Genomic DNA, 22,045 nt, shown 5'->3' with positions numbered 1-22,045 from the left:
GGAACAGAGAAACACCCCTTATCAATCTATAGTACAATCATAGTTCAGCTGACTCCCTTATGAAAACAAGCTTAAAAGGGTAGATCTCTTTAGCTTAAAGAGACAACAGAAAGGACATATAATAAATATTTATAAAATCATGAGTGGTGTGGAACAAATTGATAGGGAATATTTAATTACGTTGTCCACAAGAGAGGCATCTCTCCACTTAAAAAAAATTTTTTCCAGTGCTGAAGGAAGCTAAAGTACAACCAAAGAAGGCACTGTGTTCTTTACTTGCCAAAAGCTGCTGGACCAAGGGTGTACAGTGAGAGGATGGGTATCAAGGCTCAAGCTGTGTTGTATTATACCAAAGAGTTATGGTAATACAGTGAAGGCGTGTTCCATAATTAAAACAAACATAAGGGCTACTTTATTAATGCTAAGATCTTACACGGAGCAGATCTGCACAATCTAATTCAGAGATGCTGCTCTTTTACCCAGGAGTTCAATAAGCTCCTCTGCCCTTAACTGGCAGCATGTAACAGGTCCACTGTCCTCTCAAATTTTCTTCTTCCTTCCTCACTCAAAGCATTTCAGTAGGGAAAAAAAAATTGCTGACAAAGAAAAGCAGCTCAGGCTGGAAAATCACCCAGGTTCTCCGCCAAAAGTTACACATGAAGGGTCTTACAAAAGGGAACATTCCTTTTGACTGAAATCTGAATTTTGGAAAGGTATTACCTGATGTTAGTTGAATGTTGCCCCCCACCCCAAAGGGTGTTAGCCAAGGCTGAAAATTTACACTCAATTGCCAAGCATAACTCCTCAGTTCAAAGACACTCTCTCTTTCAGTAGGGTGAAAATCTATACATGGAAGTCTTCAGTATGCAGATATTGTGTGCTTCCATACAATTGATCAATAGGGAAATACTTTCAAGTCCCCGAGAGAATAGTGCTGGTGGCACCATCAGGTGAAAATATGATTAGCTTAAAACAATTGAAAGATGGACATGACTGGGCAAGGTGGTTATCTGAAGTGAAAGCCTGATAACCAGGCCCTCTAAGACAAGCTAACAGTTTATGCCATGGTTGTATAGAAACACAGAACGGGATAAATTCAGTAAACGGCGCACAAAATTGGACACCGAAAAAAAAATTGCTGCTCAAAATATTCAATAATGGGCACTGAAACATGGGCAGCCATTTACAGAATTAGTGTTCAGTGTCAATTTCAGCATCCAGTTTTAGGCGCCAGGTATTACGCCTGCTGAAACCAGGTGTAATTCCTGCACTCAAATTGGGCGCATATCCCCAGTATTCTATAATACTGCAAGCAAATTTTAGGAATACCCTTGATCCGCCTATGTACCTCCCATAGCCACGGCCCTTTCTGGGTTGCGTGCTTTAGGCATACATTGTTCTAGAATAGTGCACAGCAAGATGTAAGTCCAAATCCGAACTGGTGGCAATTAGCACCCAATTATTGGCACTGATTGGCTTGTTAGCAAATTTAGTAGGGTGCACATCTGGGATAAGTGCCCAAAAATCAGTGCCCAATTTTGTGCACTATATATAGAATTCGAGGGAGAATGGGTTTTCTTTTTTTTTTTTTTTTTTTTTATAACTTTATATATATAATACCATTAGGTTCCCAACTAAATGGGTACTGTGTAATATCAGACTTCAATACAAATTTAGACAGTGGCCTAACAGCGGATTTTGACCAGTTAACTTTATACCCTGAAATATTCGAAAAAGCAGTGATATTATTTAGAATGTAAGGGATAGAATCAATAGTTACATACAGCAAGATATCAGCAGCATAGATAATTTAAATGACTCATCCCTAAGCTTGACACCCAGTATCTTATGATTTGCACAGATGGATATTGCCAAGGGTTCTAAGGCCAAATTAAACAATAATGGAGACAGTGGACACCCTTGTTTGGTACCTCTGTGAAGGGTAAATTTGGAGCAGGTAATATTGTTAGCATAGATGAAAGCTTGAGGAGAGGCGTAAAGTACTTTAACCATACACAAATAAGGTTCATTAAATCCAAACCAAGTGAGTATTTTAAACAGGTATGACCATTCAATACGGTCAAATGTCTTTTCAGCATCTAGTGATAATGCAATCAGCGGGGAGTCATCCTCAACTGAATGTGCTAGTATGTTCCAAAATAGCCTACAGTTATCAGATACAAAGCCATGTTGATCTCGATGAATAAGGATGGGCAGAACTTTTTGTAGGCGGTTGGCTAATATTTTGGCATATATCTTATTGTCTACGTTTATGAGTGAGATGGGACGATAATTTGAAACACAGGTAGGGTCTCTCCCCGGTTTAGGTATTACAACAATTTTAGACTCTAAAAATGTACTCTTCTCTCCTCCATGTTGAGATAAATTTTCATATAGAAGAGCTTGGGTGCAAGAATTTCTGCCAATGCATTATAAAATTCAACTGTTAGACCATCATTACCAAGAACCTGGGTTTTCTGAAATGAAAGAAAAATCTGTTAAAAAATTAAGAGAGAGAAAGACTGTACCTTATGTGACCACCAAATATATCAGTAATTAGAGTCTGGACAAAGTCTGCCTGCCGAGTGACGGATGATTTGTTGCGAGGACCCACTTGCTCCCACTCATCCTCACTACCTTCCCCATCCTGCTGTTGCAGCTGCTGTTCTTCTTCCTCGTGCCCCAGCTGCATCTCGGGGCCATTAGAAACTGAAATTTCTGCATACAGGAAGGGAGGAGAAAAAGAAATAAATGAATAATTCAGCAGATAAACTATATTTATTCCAACTTGTATTAGTCTGCTTGGGATTAGCTGAAGATCCCTGTGGAGGAGTTTACAAGGGATTAGTAAGAATCTTGTGTCTTTTATTTGAAGAATGTTTTGACAAGATAAACCCTTGCAAGAACATTCTGTTACAACTTATGGTGCATACTGGATATAGAGAAGCAAAGGAAATTCTGGGCACTGACTTTCCATAAAATGCATCGTTACAAGAAAAATTAAAAGATGATCTCTGGTTTACTATGTAAAGATCTCAAAATTATAAAAGGTTGTCTGCTGGTTGTTTCTGAAAAGGAAGTGCCTAGGTTTGTGCTTCAGAAGATGCTGATTATTAGTTTAAAAAGCAATAGATGGTATAATCTGTAGTCTGGGATTCATAGAACTATGTACAATAAAGATTGTAATCACATATAAAGATAGAAAGCCATATTTTCTGAATATTCACCTCAGGGGCGTAGCCAGACAGCAGATTTTGGGTGGTCCTGGGCAAGAAGTGGGTGGGCACCAAGTGTTCTCCACCGCACCAAAATAATATCTCAGCTGGTGGAAAAATGCTTCTCTCCACCTTGGCAGTCTGCAGCAGACATGCGCTGAAAACTGAGCATGCATAGGTACCAGTACTGTGGAAAGCAACATTTTCGTTACCATCCATGCCCTCAAAGGGTTTTACAAACAAGGCTTTGATTCAGCAAGAAAGCAGCTTAGGCATGTATAAGCATCTTGCAAAGAGCTCCAGAAGTAGCTATACTTTTCAAGATACCTCTAGTAGCAATCTTAAAAAAAAAAAAAAAAAGGGGGGGGGGAGGTGGGGAGAGGCTAGATCAGGACAAACAGTGCACTCCAAATACTATGAGGAAAGAGAAGCAATTACAAAAAAATAGGTTCTAGGCTACAACAAAAAGTTCTAGGTTTGTGACCTAGGATAAAACCAGCACTGGATATTTTACACATCAAACTTGCCAACCCTAGAGACTCTATACACCTTGATTGTGGACTTAGGGAGCTCCTTAAGTCCACAAATTAAACAATTATCTCAAGAAATGTCTAAAATGGACCAAAAGGTTCAACAGACTGAACTCAAGGTAGAGACAATATCGAATCGGTAAGAAGAATTGGAAAAACAAGTGAAAGAGGTTCATTTAAACCAGGAGACTATGATTAAAGATTTAATTTCCTTGAGGAGACTAACTGAATTCTTGGAGAATGTAACCAGAAATAACAATATCCGCTTTCTAAATTTTCCTAAAAAAGTTGGAGTCTTACCAAGGGAAATGCTCAGAAAGTATATTACAGAGATACTTGGCGCTTCAGAGGAAATGGTTCCACCATTCACACAAATATATTATTTGCCCCTGAAACGCCAAGTGCCTCAAGAAAAGTCAGAATTAGATATTTCACTGATACTGGAATCCTAAGATACCGAACTAGTCCAAGCTTCTACTTTAATTGCCACAGTAGCCTTGTCGCCAGATAAAAACTGGCTGATGAGACTTTTCTTCCAAAATAAGGATAAGAGCTTCCTTGGTTTAAAAGTTAGTCTCTTCCCTGATGTGACTAAGGAGACTCAAAAACGTAGACAGAGATTTTGACTTATGAGGCCTGGTGTAATTCAGTTAGGAGGTACGTTTTTTCTAAAGAACCCGTGCAAATGCCTAGTTAAATATCAATCTAATAAATATGTGTTTTATGAGCCGGTACAGCTTTCCTCGTTTTTGGCTGCAAAAGGACAAGGGAGTAATTAACTTAGAACCCTATATATTAAGAGAAGATATCTTTTATGAGCACCCGATAAAGGAAAGCTTCCTCAATTATTTTCTTTTGGAATCCATATTGTAATTTTTGAATCTCACAAATGTGGACTTTAATTAACATGCTGTAATTGTTTGAACATTAATTGGTTTCCTTATATAGTTGAACAGTGATGTTATTTACCTGACAAGTTTATTTTTGCTTGTTTTAAATACATGCAAATTGTTAAATAAAGAATAAAAAAAAAAAAACTTGCCAACCTTCAGTGAAACAGCATGCTATACATGTTTTGATGTTGCTTCTGAAGCTTCTGTTTTAAAGAGCTTAACTATCACTAATCCCTACCTGAGTTTTCTCCCCTTTGATCTTGAGATAACTGGGGAGGACACAGTGCTGGCTCTTCCATCTATTGCTAGCTCATCCCCAAGTGAATGTAAAATGCCACTTGCGTTAAAGACAACAACTGTTTAACCTCTTCTTGACAGAAATACACTAGGCCATTGATTCTTAAGAATTACCGGCTATGTCATCTCTCCCCTCTGTCACCAAAGTTATAGAAAGGATGGTGCTGAATCCGATAGTTGTATCTGTACAGCAGAATGGGTTGCTTGAGTCCTTTCAGGATGGTTTCAGGAAGGACTTCTTTTAACCGACGTCGTCATTTGGCCAGGACTAGATCATTGTCTTTGCTATTTCTTTTAATGTTACATTTGACATCATCAAACATTCCATTTTGCTACAGCAGCTGCACTCATATGGGTTTGCTGATACAGTCTTGAATGGTTTATATCTTATTCTGTTGACCAATTTATGCAGGTTCACGTAGATGAATCACTTTCCTCTGTTCACCAGTTGAAGACGGGAGTCCTATAAGGCTCTGCCTTATCTGCACTGTTATTTAATTTATACCTCGGTCAGGAATTTTGACACCTCAATGTGTACTACAAAATATAAGTGGATGCGATTCATTTTTTTTCTCATCTGATTGTTCAATTAATGACGCTATTTCCAAGCTGCAGTAATATTTTCATAGAGATTATAATGATGTCCTATCTTATTTAATGTTTAATGGTTTGCATCTTACAATTATTCTGCAGCTCCTTGTGACTCTGTGCCAGTCACTTAACCCTACTAAATAAGTACTTGTATATGATATGCAAACTGTTTTGACTGTAACCACAGAAAGGCAGTATATCAAATTTCATCCCCTTTCCCTGTGATTGCTGGGTAGATTGAGTCCGAAGTTATGTGCTGACAATTTGAGGACTTTATTGCAGAGTCTGGTGTTAACCAAATTCAATTACTGCAATTATCTGTATTTGGGGATTGTGCCTGTTTATTTACTGGAATATCAGCACATCATCATATTACTCCGTGTCTTAAGGTTCTGCACTGACTGCCTATTCAATTTAGAATAAGGTTTAAGATTTTGATCTGAATTCAGCGTATATTTCAACATGCCAACTGTACTGAAGATTTGTAGGCCAGGCAGAGCCTTCAGATCAGAAGGATGCTGCATCTGACTATTCCCTCATTGACCAAAATTCACCTTGTTGAAACCAGTGCAGGCTCTTTTTCAATTGTTGGTTCGTTACAATAGAAAAAGCTGTCAGGCGCTCCAAGTCTTATACCTGATTTTATAGACTTTATGAAGAATACAAAGAAATAATCAAGCAGAAAAGAGAAGCGGGACAACCAAAAGAGGAACACTGATGCTGCAAGTGTTCCAACAAGGACAGATTTATTAAATCGAAGGGTTGAATAGACTTGGCTGTGTGTCCATGTTTTGCAGGGGTCAAAAACTGATTGTATACAGCCAGCGCGACAAAAATATACATGACTATCTCTTAGATTTATTTATTCATTCATTTATATTCTGTCTAAACACTATGCAGATAGATATAATCTCTACTGAGGCAATAATAAAATTCAACAGAACTGCAGATCAACTAAGGACTTGTAACATCACTCTGTCCACATCAATGAAAGGAGAAACAGGGGTGATATGATACAGACGTTCAAATATTTGAAAGGTATTAATCCGCAAACGAACCTTTTCCAGAGATGGGAAGGAGGTAGAACTAGAGGACATGAAATGAGATTGAAGGGGGGCAGACTTAAGAAAAATGTCAGGAAGTATTTTTTCATGGAGAGGGTGGTGGATGCTTGGAATGCCCTCCCGCGGGAGGTGGTGGAGAGGAAAACGGTAACGGAATTCAAACATGCATGGGATAAACATAAAGGAATCCTGTTCAGAAGGAAGGGATCCTCAGGAGCTTAGCCTTGAATGGGTGGCAGAGACGGTTGGGAGGCGGGGCTAGTGCTGGGCAGACTTATACGGTCTGTGCCAGAGCCGGTGGTGGGAGGCGGGGCTGGTGGTTGGGAGGCGGGGTTAGTACTGGGCGGACTTATACGGTCTGTGCCCTGAAAAAGACAGGTACAAATCAAGGTAAGGTATACACAAAAAACTAGCACATATGAGTTTATCTTGTTGGGCAGACTGGATGGACTGTGCAGGTCTTTTTCTGCCGTCATTTACTATGTTACTATGTATGTTACTGATGTTGCAAGTCCTTAATTGATCAGTGTCCCTCCCTTCATTGTTACCGCTTCCCTGTTTTGCAGAATTTATGAAGTAACTCAATATGAATCTCTCAGTGGTTAGCATTTACCTTGGTGGGAGTTTCAGTATTTCTGACATCTATCAGATTGTTGTTATATAAGGCAGCTGTTCATTATCAGTTCTGGGTTGTATTATTTCCCTTTCAAATTATGTTTGATTGTAATCCAAAACTAGAAGAAGAGATAGTGGATGATATGGATGGGGAGACTAAATAGGCCATATGGCCTTTATTCTGCTATCATCCTATATAATAATTCTCACCTCCAACATTCTGAGGCTGCCTGGAACCGTGGATCCCTTGGAGGTGGTCTGGAGTTGGAGTAGATAATAGTGACGTCACACAACCCACACCAGATTGGCCAGTAGAAGGGAGAGGGGCGGAGCCACGATACAGGGAGCAGCGAATCAGCACAACATGGGGAATGCACAGCAGCAGGAACAGAAGCCTCTCTCACACAGTCACTCTCTCAAACATACACACTCAGAGGAAAACCTTGCTAGCGCCCGTTTCCTTTCAAACAGAAACGGGCCTTTTTTTACTAGTATTCTATATTTCTATGTATAAAACAGACAAGGCTGATAGAACCTATGGACGTTTCCCTGCACTGCTTCAACAATCATCTTTAACGTTGCACAGGGAAGAAGATCGTATGGAGGAATTCATTCTTTCTCATCCCTTTCCCCTTCTGCCAAATATAAGAATGTTTTATTTAGTGATATGGGAATCTCTTGATAGATTCTGTGTTACATCTCTCAAGCTAAAAAATGACTCTGTAAGAGTAAAGACAAGCTAGTAAGCCAGAGCTGGCAAGCTCTGTGCCATATGGTTCTGTGTACATCTTTATTTAACAAACTGCTGGATCCACAAGGGTCTCTATTTTAAACTGGAAGTCATGACAGAATGATGCTGCTTTAGCCAGAAACAGCAATAATACTTCTGCTCTTTCCTTCTGATGACAAACACCACTATTTCATATGCGTTAAGTAGCTTGGTGCTAAACCAGACAAGAGTGTAATGCATTTAAACTGAAGATAAGTATAAGCCTTATCACCAGAATGGGACACTGTATCCCTGGCTAGGGCCAAGAACAATAAACAGTCCTTTCCACTGTAAGATATTATCCTAGGGAGGAAACCACAGCTGTGAAGAGAACATTCACTTGGTTTTCTAAAGGAAGCTTTCAATAGTTAATTAACACAATCTTTCTCCGATATGAAATGCAAGATAGGGATACCACTTCCACTAAGGACCAGGCTGTTCTCTAATCTTCCTGAAAAAGTCATGCATGAAGTCAGCATTTTCAGATAAGAATACATTGCGTTCATCAATAAGTCTCTTACTCAGTTTCCACAGATAAAATATACTACTCATACAATCTGTATTACAAAATACAAGAAACAAGAAATTAAGAACGTGGGTAACAAGTTAAAACAATCCTATCCTACTGTAAATAAAAGGCAGTTGATTCACACAAGTGATGTCTATCTTTCATTCGGTTGGTCCATACAGAATACTACTACTACTAACATTTGTATAGCGCTACCAGGCGTACGCAGCGCTGAACATGAGACACACAGAGACAGTCCCTGCTCAAAGAGCTTACAATCTAGGTAAAAACAGACAGACATTGACGGGCAAGGGAATTACTGGTAAAGAGGAACAGGAGAGAAGGAGGGCAAATGAGTAGGGTTAGGAGCCACAACGCACATGGTCTTACATGTAGCTTTCAGTGCTCTGGCAGGATCACAGAAATGAAAGCTGAGAAAAGCAAGATGGAAGGAGCCTCGGCTCCCCTTGACCACTGCTGCACATGCTTGGGGAAAATAAAGGACAGTCTGGCAGAAAGGACAGGCCCTAGACAGAAGTACAGCCTAGGCACACTGGCTGCAGCACAGCTGGTAGGGCAGGTAGAGGCTACTGCAAATGACTCACACCGCAGTGGGAGAAAGCAGGCTACACAGGCTACAGGACAAACACAGAGGGTAAAGTAACAAGACCACCAACTGAGCCCATCATGTTTGAGACCTCATCAGACAATCCTTTGGTACAACACTTTAGATATAAGGAACACATATATAGAATGTAAATAGTTATACATACATCACAGTATGCAGTATGGAACAAACCACTCGCCTCCACCTACCCTCCCTCTCTTCCTTCCCGTTCACATTAATTGATTTGATTTGATTACTTTATTTATTTTTTTGTCTATTAGAGTGTAAGCTCTTTGAGCAGGGACTGTCTTTCTTCTATGTTTGTGCAGCGCTGCGTACGCCTTGTAGCGCTATAGAAATGCTAAATAGTAGTAGTAGTAGTATTCTGGCGGATTTAAAGGGAAATTCCCTTTTGCATCCATTTAAAAATATTAAGGATATCAACATGTAACCATTTATACTTCAGTCTCTTCCCACCCTTGACATTTCCTTTACTTACTACACAGCATCAGGTCTGGTCTTGCCAGTCTCAAGTGGGTAATATAAAGCACCTTATATTTGACTGTGTGTGCCTTCGTATATACTGGCTAGAAATCTGGTCACAACTGGTAGACATTTTTCACCTTCCTGGCTCAATCACTTATAAATTTGTGATTCTCAGGGATCAGTACTACAAGAGTTTGCTGACTCACAATGAAGGGACTCTAGTTAGCATCATGGTATCTTTAGCAATGAAGGTAATCTTCTCACATTGGAAGTCCTTACACCAAGCCACCTACCAGGAATGGTGCAATTTATTGCTCCAAATCTACAAATACGAATCACACCTCGCAAAGAAATCTTCACGCTTTGCTTTATATATAGGGAAAAATGGGTACCACTTGTATCTTATTTTGACACCGTACAGCGATAAGCACTAAATTGGATGTATCTTATGGCCTATACATGCTTTATACTTTGATTTGTATCCTCCAGCCCCCCCCCCCCTCCTCTTTCCCTCTTTTTTCCTCTTTTCTACCTATAGTGCTGGACAGACTTGTACGGTCTGTGTCAGAGCCGGTGGTTGGGAGGCAGGGCTGGTGGTTGGGAGGCGGGGATAGTGCTGGGCAGACTTATACGGTCTGTGCCAGAGCTGGTGGTTGGGAGGAGGGGCAGGTGGTTGGGAGGCGGGGATAGTGCTGGGCAGACTTATACGGTCTGTGCCAGAGCTGGTGGTTGGGAGGAGGGGCAGGTGGTTGGGAGGCGGGGATAGTGCTGGGCAGACTTATACGGTCTGTGCCAGAGCTGGTGGTTGGGAGGAGGGGCAGGTGGTTGGGAGGCGGGGATAGTGCTGGGCAGACTTATACGGTCTGTGCCTGTGCCAGAGCTGGTGGTTGGGAGGTGGGGCTGGTGGTTGGGAGGCGGGGATAGTGCTGGGCAGACTTATACGGTCTGTGCCAGAGCTGGTGGTTGGGAGGAGGGGCAGGTGGTTGGGAGGCGGGGATAGTGCTGGGCAGACTTATACGGTCTGTGCCTGTGCCAGAGCCGGTGGTTGGGAGGTGGGGCTGGTGGTTGGGAGGCGGGGATAGTGCTGGGCAGACATATACGGTCTGTGCCAGAGCCGGTGGTTGGGAGGAGGGGCTGGTGGTTGGGAGGCGGGGATAGTGCTGGGCAGACTTATACGGTCTGTGCCCTGAAGAGCACAGGTACAAATCAAAGTAGGGTATACACAAAAAGCAGCAAATATGAGTTATCTTGTTGGGCAGACTGGATGGACCGTGCAGGTCTTTTTCTGCCCTCATCTACTATGTTACTATGTTTTTACCTCTCTCTTTTCTTTTCTTAACTTAATTTGAACCTAGATATGGATAGCTACTTCTTAAATGTGAGCTCCGGTACAGAATTTGTAAAATGTTGCTATGTTGTGAGCTCTTGCTTATATTTGTATCGAAAATCAATAAAAGAAATTAAACTACAGGAGGATTTGCAAACACCGATACAGTTCTGTTCAAAAGAAGATACAGTTAAGGTGCATTTAACAACCCATCCAAAACAATTGTTAAATACTTCTTCTTCATTGCCCTGGGTGAGTATGTTATCTGAGTTTTTAAAACTTTATTCCAGGCTGGGACTGCTCTGATCCACTCTGCAGAAGGCACACAGCCATTTCTTCATAAAAACTCATGCTCCATAATATAGCAAAACAGATAACATTTGGAAGCAAAACTTAGAAATGTTGTGGTAGCCATATTTAAATTTGGCCTGGAACATTATTATTAAAATTGAACACTTAATGGTGGTGGTTATAACAACAACTTTTTGGACCAAACCACTGAAAAGGTTATAGAAAATGAGAAGATCAAGATTTTGTAGAGATTGTAACGTACAAACTGACTGGCTCTAAGAACACAACACTCCTGACATCGCTGTCATAGAAAAGAAAAATCTAATGCTAATAATAGGGCTGCACATCGATTAAAATTTTTAATCCCGCGATTGATCGAGTGGAAGAGTGGCCTAGTGGTTAGTGGACTTTGATCCTGGGGAACTGAGGAACTGAGTTCGATTCCCACTTCAGGCACAGGCAGCTCCTTGTGACTCTGGGCAAGTCACTTAACCCTCCATTGCCCCATGTAAGCCGCATTGAGCCTGCCATGAGTGGGAAAGCGCAGGGTACAAATGTAACAAAAATAAAATAGATACTATTGGAGATTCTACATGGAAGGTTGCTATTCCATGTAGAAGGCTGCGCAGGCTTCTGTTTCTGTGAGTCTGACGTCCTGCACGGCCACATTGGTGATCTGCAAGGGCCGACTTCTACATGGAATGTTGCTAGTAGAATAGCAACATTCCATGTAGAATCTCAAATAGTAGCAACAGTGGAGGAGTGGCCTAGTGGTTAGGGTGGTGGACTTTGGTCCTGAGGAACTGAGTTCGATTCCCACTTCAGGCACAGGCAGCTCCTTGTGACTCTGGGCAAGTCACTTAACCCTCCATTGCCTGCCGCATTGAGCCTGCCATGAGTGGGAAAAGTGCAGGGTACAAATGAAAAAAAAAAAAAAAGATCAAAACATAAGAAAGTTGAAATAAAATTTAGCATGTACACAGTTAACATTTTTTTTAATTGTTCCTAAACATCCAGTTTCCTTAAAAAAAACTCAATTCCTTCAGGCATGTGAAAGGCAATTCTATAAGCCTGCGCATAGAGACATGCGCCAAGTGCCAACACACGTCACCAAAACAATGGAAGAACTAGCACAGGATTTTCTAATACTGGGGCTTTAATGCAAGGTCTGAGGTTAGCATTTCCTTCTGCACCCAGTGTAGTGAGAATTTCATGCCTGTTACTTCTCTTTACTGCAAGCAGACAGAACCAGCAACTTGATGAGGAGAGGGGAAGGTACGCTGAAACAGATTAAAGTGATAGGAAATGCACAGAACAGCATTTCACACGTCCATAACATATGCATATGTAACTCCCTATGTGTCAATAGAGAAACTAGGTCTTACCTGATAATTTTCTATCCTTTAAGTCCTTCCAGAAAAGTGAGTGTTATGACCATCGACCAGTAGGTGGAGATAGAAAATGCAGAACTGTGGTGTACTCTATAAATTTTGTATGCAGCTCCTACAATTCAGTATTTTAAAAAGCAAGCAGTGGACAGGAAGAATAAATCAAAAGAAGAGAAGAGCCTCAAACTTTTTTTGTAGAACTCAGATCAAGAAACTATGCCTAGAAAAGTAGAAACCAAAACAATGAAAAACCTCTGCAAAGAGAGCCGAAACCGTGAAGAAAACAGGCAATGGTGCCACAATCCAGAAGGATTTTTCATAAATTCTGGAATAATCTGAAGGACTAAAGGAAAGAAAATTATCAGTTAAGATCTAATTTCTTGTTCCTTAGCATACACAGACTATTCCGGAAAAGTGGAATGTGTAAAACCAATTCCTAGGAGGGATGAGTAGCAACAACTGCTGCCCTGAGAACATATGCTCCAAAATCAGCATCAAGCTGGGCCACTACATCAACACTGTAATGCTTAGAGAAAGAGTGAAGGAAAGACTCGCTGCTCTGGCCATATTGGAGGGCAACACCAGACTTACCTCCACTCAAAAGGTAGTCATCCCCCTTGTGGAATGAGCCCGCAAGGCTTTAGGTGCCTGTTTACCTGTGAGGATGTAAGCCGATGCAATGGCTTCTTTCAGCCAGTGAGCGATCATCAGCTTCAATGACGTCTATCCCTTTCAAGAATGTCAGAACAGAACAAATAACCTGTTCGACCTCTTAAATTCATTGGTAACTTCTAAATACCTTAAGAGTACTCTGCAGACATCAAACAGTCACAAGGAGGAAAACTGAGTACCACAGTCCTATCTGCGAAATAAGAAATCTATTGATTGGTTAACATGAAAGGAAGATTCAACCTTAGGAAGAAAAAAGGGCACCATGAGAACAGAGACTTCCATAAAACAGAGGAAAGAATCACAATCATAGTGGGCATGGAGCACAAAAATTCTTCTAGCTAACAAAATAGCCACAAGAAACATCCCCTTTATCATTTTCGTTGCCCTTCTCTGTACCTTTTCTAATTCCACTATATCTTTTTTGAGATACGGCGACCAGAATTGAACACAATATTCGAGGTGCGGTCGTGCCATGGACCAATACAAAGGCATTATAACGTCCTCATTTTTGTTTTCCATTCCTTTCCTAATAATATCTAACATTCTATTTGCTTTCTTAGCCGTCGCAGCACACTGAACAGAGAGTTTCAACGTATCATCAACGACGACGCCTAGATCCCTTTCCTGGTCGGTGACTCCTAACATGGAACCTTGCATTACATAGCTATGATTCAGGTTCCTCTTTCCCACATGCATCACTTTGCACTTGCTCACATTAAATGTCATCTGCCACTTAGACGCCCAGTCTCCCAGTCTCGTAAGGTCCTCTTGTAATTCTTCACAATCTCGCGATTTAACAACTTTGAATAACTTTGTGTCGTCAGCAAATTTAATTACCTCACTAGTTACTCCCATCTTTAGATCATTTATAAATATGTTAAAAAGCAGCGGTCCCAGCACAGACCCCTGGGGAACCCCACTATCTACCCTTCTCCATTGAGAATACTGGCCATTTAACCCTACTCTCTGTTTTCTATCCTTTAACCAGTTTTTGATCCATAGTAGGACACTACCTCTTATCCCATGACTGCAGTTTTCATGAGGTACTTTGTCAAACGCCTTTTGAGAAACCAGATACATAATAGCTACCAGCTCGCCTTTATCCACATGTTTGTTCATCCCTTCATAGAAATGTAATAGATTGGTGAGGCAAGATTTCCCTTCACTAAATCCATGCTTTTGAATATGCTCTGTAATTCTGTTCTTTATAAGAGTCTCTACCATTTTGCCTGGCACCAACGTCAGGTTCACTGGTCTATAATTTCCCGGATCCCCTCTGGAACTTTTTTAAATAACGGCGTTACATTGGCCACCCTCCAATCTTACAGTACCACGCTTGATTTTAAAGATAAATTACATATTACTAACAACAGTTCCGCAAGTTCATTTTTCAATTCTATCAGTACTCTGGGATGAATACCATCCAGTCTAGAAGATTTGCTACTCTTCAATTTATCAAATTGCCCCATTACATCCTCTAGATCTATAGAGATATCATTCAGTTTCTCAGACTCGTCAGTTTTGAATACCATTTCTGGCACCGGTATCTCTCCCAAATCTTCCTCGGTGAAGACCGAAGCAAAGAATTCATTTAATCTCTCCGCTATGGCCTTGTCTTCCCTGATTGCCCCTTTTACCCCTCAGTCATCAAGCAGTCCAACCGATTCTTTTGCCAGATTCTTGCTTTTCATATACCTAAAACAGCTGTGACCAAATCAGAAGACTTCATGGTGCCGAAGAAAGGAGCAAAGCACCAGAAAGAAAAGGGGTAAGCCCAACCAAAGCCCAGGCCTAAGTGCGGTCTTCTAAACACAGAAAAAGAAAGGAAACTTAAAAAGGGAACAAAAACTTAAAACTGTAAGGATAAGAGAAAAAAATGTCCCACAAGGGAAAATAAGACAAAAAAGAGAAACAGAAAAGGCATGGGAAGTCACAAAAGACACACTGAAAAATACTCATAAACCAAGCTGTGAGGAGTACAAAAAATGGTGTCCTCTCCTCAGCAAGGAAAAAAAGAGAACTGGTGGTCCCGCACTCTCGCAAAGGGCAGGAAGGCGCTTGCACACACACGGTGGAAGTGCTGTGCACACTCTTAAAGCTTTTTTTTCAAGTTCTGAACCGGGAAACATCATCCATATGTGATAATTATTGGTCTGCTTGTCCTCGGACAAACAATAGAAGCTGAGCAGACTGGATGCACAAAGAGGTTTATAATCTGCAAACAACTGCTCCATTATTATGTATAACACAAATGTGACACAATAGGAAGCTCTGCATCTGGACATTTTGACCTACTTTCAATTTGTGGGAAGAGAAGTTTCTTCAATTCTAACATTTCTTCATGCAGGCCGTTTAGGATAAATCCCAAGTACTCTTCAGCATCTTCTTGTCGGCCCTAGAGAGACAACAACAGTTTTAGATCACCCTCTCTTGCTATACATTATATTAAACAAAAATTCAAGTGAATTTTTTGAGTCTCAGAATGTCTTTAGCTACAGAATCTGCTGTGCTTTCTGCACATTTGAAATGGGAAAAAAATCATTTTCAATTTCACTTAAAACCACTTCTGTGTTATCCATAACACAAAGAAGCAAAAGAAAGACCAATAGGGGTCAGGAAGCAGAAGCCAAAAACCAGAGATGACCAAAGACCAGTGCGGAGCCTAAGCAGTCTCTTAGGAAATGTTTAATTAATAACAATTAGCATAAACACACTTGGCAAAGTAACAACCACTACAGGGATTCAACATGAGCCATATTTTGGCTATAGTGTCTGCATCAGGAGTCCACAGTACATAAATATGAACAAGAACAAAAATTCAAATTATAATCACAAATATTAACATAAAAAATACATAGATTGACACACATATATAAAAATAAGGATAGATATAGAATGTGAATGGAACAAATGTAAAAGACTAAGATAGAGTATTTAAAGCCTATATATATAATCTCTCTATATAAAACGCACCTCCAACGTTCTATGAAGCCTCTTTTAGCCAAAAGTGAAGGGGGTGAGATCCCATTGTGTCTGCCCCGCCCACGCGTCAAACGTGATGACGTCGAGGGCGGAGCAATGACACTCAACCAATCGCATCGCTCGGCAGCGAAGCGTCAGGGAAGGAGGCGGCGCTCTTGGCGTCTAGCCTTCCCTTCGCTGTGTTCCGCCTTCTTCTGACGTCAAGGATGACGTCAAAAGAAGGCGGAACACAGCGAAGGGAAAGCTAGACGTCGGGAGCGTTGCCTCCTTCCCTGACGCTTCGCTGCACGAACCGCCACGGAGGTAAAGTTAAAACGAAGAAGAAAAAAAAAAAAAGGGATGCATGGATGCGAAGGGGGGGGGCATGGATGCGAAGGGGGGGGGGGGAAAAGAGGGCGGGCCAGGCTGGGACATGGGAGAGAGAGGAGCATGGATGCGAGGGGGGGGGCATGGAAGTGAGAGAGGGGACTTGCTGCAAAAGGATGAATGGAGGCGGCAGGGGACAGAGGAGCATGGATGGGCATGGATTGGGAGGGCAGGGCTCAGGGACAGAGGGGAATTACTGGAAATGGATGAATGGAGGGGGCAGGGGACAGAGGAGCATGGATGGGCAAGGATTGGGAGGGCAGGACTAAGGGAGAGAGGGAATTTGCTGGATAGGGATGAATAGAGGGGACAGATGGGCATGGATGGATATGGATTGCAGGGCAGGCCTCAGGTAGAGAGGGCAATTGCTGGATAGGGAAAAATGGAGGGGCCAGGTGACAGATGAGCATGGATTGGAAGGGCAGGACTCAGGGAGAGGGAAATTGCTGGATAGGGATGAATGGAGGGGACAGATGGGCATGGATGGATATGGATTGCAGGGCAGGCCTCAGGTAGAGAGGGCAATTGCTGGATAGGGAAAAATGGAGGGGCCAGGTGACAGATGAGCATGGATTGGAAGGGCAGGACTCAGGGAGAGGGGAATTGCTGGATAGGGATGAATGGAAGGGACAGATGGGCATGGATGGATATGGATTGCAGGCCAGGCCTCAGGCAGAGAGGGGAAATGCTGGATAGGGAAAAATGGAGGGGCCAGGTGACAGAGGAGCATGGATGGGCATGGATTGGAAGGGCAGGACTCAGGGAGAGGGAAATTGCTGGATAGGGATGAATGGAGGGGACAGATGGGCATGGATGGATATGGATTGCAGGGCAGGCCTCAGGCAGAGAGGGGAAATGCTGCATAGGGAAAAATGGAGGGGCCAGGTGACAGAGGAGCATGGATGGGCATGGATTGGAAGAGCAGGACTCAGGGAGAGGGGAATTGCTGGATAGGGATAAATGGAGGGGACAGATGGGCATGGATGGATATGGATTGCAGGGCAGGCCTCAGGCAGAGAGGGGAAATGCTGGATAGGGAAAAATGGAGGGGCCAGGTGACAGAGGAGCATGGATGGGCATGGATTGCAAGAGCAGGACTCAGGGAGAGGGCAATTGCTGAATAGGGATGAATGGAGGGGACAGATGGGCATGGATGGATATGGATTGCAGGGCAGGCCTCAGGCAGAGAGGGGAAATGCTGGATAGGAATGAATGGAGGGGGCAGGTGACAGAGAAACATGGATGGCCATGGATTGGGAGGGCAGAGCTCAGGGAGAGAGGGGAATTGCTGGAAAAGGATGAATGGAGGGGGCAGGGGACAGATGGCCATGGATTGGGAGGGCACGGCTCACACTCTCTCTCTCATATACAATGTCTTTCTGACTCTCACTCTCACACACTCTGTCTCACACTGTATCACATTCACTCTCTATGTGCCACACAGTCACTCACACACTCGCTTGCTCTCATACACACACTCTCTCTCACACTGTGTCTCACATACACACTTGCACACACTCTCATTCTCACACACACACTCTCTCACAAACACACTCACACCCAGACTCACTCTCTCTCTCACACACTCACACTTTCACTCTGACTCTCAAACAGTCACTCTCACATACACTCTCCCAAACATACACACTCCAAGGAAAACCTTGCTAGCGCCCGTTTCATTTGTGTCAGAAACGGGCCTTTTTTACTAGTATGGTATAAAAGACAGAATCAATAAACTAAATAAAAGTGTGTACAGAAAATGTGAATAGATACATAAACGAACATAAATGGATGTGAATATGAAAGAAGACATACCCAAAGGAGCATATGTCAAAAGTGTAGCAGAAAACCTAAGTGAGAATAGGAGAGGCAATAACAGCCAGATAAAAATTTTTAACATACACATAAGTGCACATTTACCAAGGGGTTGACAAACAATGTAATTGTGTATAATACTTACCTTGAAAGAGTAAAGGAAACAAATGGATATCCAGGAAAAAGCAAACCATCAGGCATGAAGTAACATATATGGACCATGGACCACCAGCTAATAGAGTGCTAAAAACTTGTAAAGTAATATAACATGCATATAAAACAAATGGGCATTTCCTATGGCAATGCTCTGGTGGATGTCTGAGAAGGTATTAAGGACATAAAGGAAAAAATGTAAAACTTTCTTCTTAAATCGTGACTGGTATGTAAACATCCATAAAATATGGGGGAACTTAAGAGGTACTTTCCCCTTAATGGTAAAATGCTGATACAAGCCTGTTTGTAAAAAAAAACACAAAGGAGTTGAGAGAAAAGTAGAAACATTATGAACAAAATAAAATGTTCAAAACAAGGGGCAGATAAAAAAAAGGAATATAAAGAAATATATTTTTAAAAAATTCTTAAGATCTGTCACAGTACTCATAGTCACAACATTCAGTGGAGTCCGAAAGGAATCTTACATGCAGTAATCACAGCTAGTTTATATGCTGTAATCTGGGGTCAAGTGTCACTCTTAAAAAATTTTCTTCTTTAGAAAGCTAAATGAACAACCTAAAGGGCTATAAAAATTATAAGGGGTCCTGAAAAAGTCTGAGGAGGCTGAAAACAGGACCGTGCAACTGAAAAAGATTAATAATGGATGTATCTATTGCCATGGTGATCTGTTGTAAACGAGAAAATAGATAAGTTACAGAAAATTAAACGCGACACTAATGACTACTAAAATAGTAGTATTTACCCTTGGGCCAAAGTCAAAGCAAAAACCTTTTCTAGAAAAACTAGCCTATCAGTATTTAGAACCCACAATCATCTTCCATATGAAACTCACAAACAGGAAACAGTAGCTAGAGAGAGGAGTAGGAAACGTATAAGGAGTGAATCTGAAGAATTATTCACACCTCCTCCCACTAGCCCCTCCACTGCACCTCTACCAGGCCTTTCAAAAGGTTTTTTAAACAGGATCTGGACAGGCAACCAACAGAGAATGACCCTGCAAAAACCCACACCTACAGAAGTCAATTCTACCCAACCAGATGCAAGCCTAGAGGGAGGGGTCCCTACAACAGACCACCATGGCAATAAACATATCGTTATTTGGTACAGAAGCATCCACCCTCACAAGTGTTGCCCCTAAAGAAGTCTTTTGCTTCATTACAGCACTGTGATGTTCCTGAAAATAGAGCTGAGGTGGAAGAAAAAGCAATGAAGGTGGAACAAAAAGACATGAAGGTACCCAAAGAGAAAAGACACCCCCAAATCACTAATGCTGAAACTCATACCAGGAAACTGTTGCTACTAGGGGATTCCTTTATCAGAGGCATTAACTTTGAAACACAGTTTAAGGGGCCATGCAAAGTGAAATGCCATCCAGGTTCTTCAGCTACCAGGAGTACCAAGCAAATAATCTCTATAATCAGAGAAGAAACTAAGGAGTCAAACACTGATGTTATCATCTACCTGGGAACAAATGACTTGTCCAGTAATACCCCACTTGCCATGCAGAGAGCTTTTCAGGAGCTGGGAGAGGGGATAAAACCTTTGATACAAACAATAGCTTTCTCTGAAGTACTACCTACCTTTGGAAAGGGAGAGAAAAGATTGCAAAGTACTGAGAATTTCAATAGCTGGCTCAAAGCCTGGTGTCACCAAGAAGGATTTAGGTACATAGTAGGATGGAGCAATACATGGAAAAACAAAAGACTATACTGTAACGATGGGCTGCATCTCACTGTGGCAGGAAAAAAAATCCTTGGGGAGAAATTCAGACAATATATTTCTAGGCATTTAAACTAGAAGGCGGGGGTGGCATATGGAGGCAGTTCACTTCAAGTGGTCACCCCCAGCTAAAGCTAAAGACAAGATGCGTCAGTAGAAAAGAAAGCAATGAAAACAACAATCTTAGCAAATCACTTCTTACCAACACAGCAGGAAGTGAGACTAAACAAGAAACTAAACAGAAGATAAAAATTCCACGGAAATGTGGATGGAAAGCAATGACCACAAATGCTCGCAGTCTAAGCAATAAAGTTCATAACCTTCATGCCCTGATGTTGGAGGCAGACAGACGTTCTTGCAATCACAAAGACATGGCTCAATGGTTCCCATGAATGGGATGCAAACATACCAGGCTATAACCTATTTAGGAAGGATAGAGATGGTCGTAAAGGTGGAGGAGTAGCTCTGTATGTGAGAAATGATATCGCAGCGACTGATATGACAGGGACCTGGGGAAAGGAAGAAGCGATATGGATCACCTTAAAAAGAGATGATAGAACCTCTGTCCACGTGGGTATTGCTTACAGACCTCCAACACAATTGGAGGAACTAGATAAAGATCTGATCGCAGATATTCAAAAGTTGGGAAAGAAGAGAGAGGTGCTGTTGCTGGGAGATTTCAATCTGCCGGATGTAGATTGGAAGGTTCCATCTGCGGAATCGGAAAGAAGCAGAGAGATCATGGATGCTTTTCAAAGTGCTCTGCTCAGACAAATGGTGACGGAACCCAAGAGGGATGGAGCGATGCTGGATCTGGTACTCACAAATGGGGATAGTGTGTCAAATGTCCGATTGGGTGCCCACCTGGGCAGCAGTGACCATCAAACAGTTTGGTTTGATATGGCAGCTGAAGTGGAGGGCGGCCACTCAAAACTCAAAGTCCTGGATTTCAAGCATGCTGACTTTAGTAAAATGGGGGAATACCTGAGGAAGGAGCTGATGGGCTGGGAGGACGTACGAGAAGTGGAAGGACAATGGTCCAGGCTGAAAGAAGCTATAAATATGGCCACAAACCTTTATGTAAGGAGAGTAAATAAAAGCAAGAGAAAAAGTAAACCAATATGTTTCTCCAAGCAAGTGGCTAAGAAAATAAAGGCTAAAGAGTTGGCGTTCCTGAAATATAGAAAAACTCAAGAAGAGGAACACGGAGAGGAATACCAGATGAAACTGAAAGAAGCCAAAAGAGAGATACGTCTGGCGAAAGCACAAGAACAAATGGCTAGAAAGGTAAGGAGGGGTGACAAAAATTTCTTCAGGTATATTAGTGAAAGGAGGAAGAATAAAAAGGGAATTGTGAGACTGAAAGATGCTGCAAACCACTATGTAGATAATGATGAAGAAAAAGCAAATTTGCTAAATATTTATTTTTTATTTATTGCATTTGTATCCCACATTTTCCCACCTATTTGTAGGCTCAATGTGGCTTACATAGTTTTGTTAACATTGTCATTTCAGGATATCAGATACAGTTAGTATTGTGCAGAGATTAAGTTGCCCTTCTTCGTCAGATCGGAAATAAGCAAATGTTGGTATATGAGAGTATATATAAGTGAAACATCAAAGCATTCCAGTGACAGTCTAACAGGATGGGGGTGGATAGGTGAGAGACAGGAAGAGGGACAGGTGAGATATGTATGGAGACAGGAGGGTGACAAAGCAGTACAATTTTCAAAGCA

At 41.8% G+C, this 22,045-nt stretch overlaps 1 protein-coding gene across 1 annotated transcript in view; it reads right to left on the bottom strand.

Annotated features, from left to right (window-relative positions):
- LOC115459662 (ubiquitin carboxyl-terminal hydrolase 10-like) overlaps positions 1–22,045 on the bottom strand; it is a 185,700-nt gene that overhangs the window by 47,777 nt on the left and 115,878 nt on the right. The window contains exons 9-10 of the mRNA XM_030189467.1: positions 15,549–15,648; positions 2,529–2,718 (exon numbers count right to left, since the gene is read on the bottom strand). Of these exons, the coding sequence (XP_030045327.1) occupies positions 2,529–2,718; positions 15,549–15,648 (290 nt within the window). The remainder of the gene's footprint in view (positions 1–2,528; positions 2,719–15,548; positions 15,649–22,045) is intronic.

Source organism: Microcaecilia unicolor, unplaced genomic scaffold (genome assembly GCF_901765095.1).
Source record: "Microcaecilia unicolor unplaced genomic scaffold, aMicUni1.1, whole genome shotgun sequence".
Taxonomy (NCBI): Eukaryota; Metazoa; Chordata; class Amphibia; order Gymnophiona; family Siphonopidae; genus Microcaecilia; species Microcaecilia unicolor.
The sequence above is the reverse complement of the archived record's forward strand: the minus strand, read 5'-3'. Positions and strand labels throughout refer to the sequence as shown.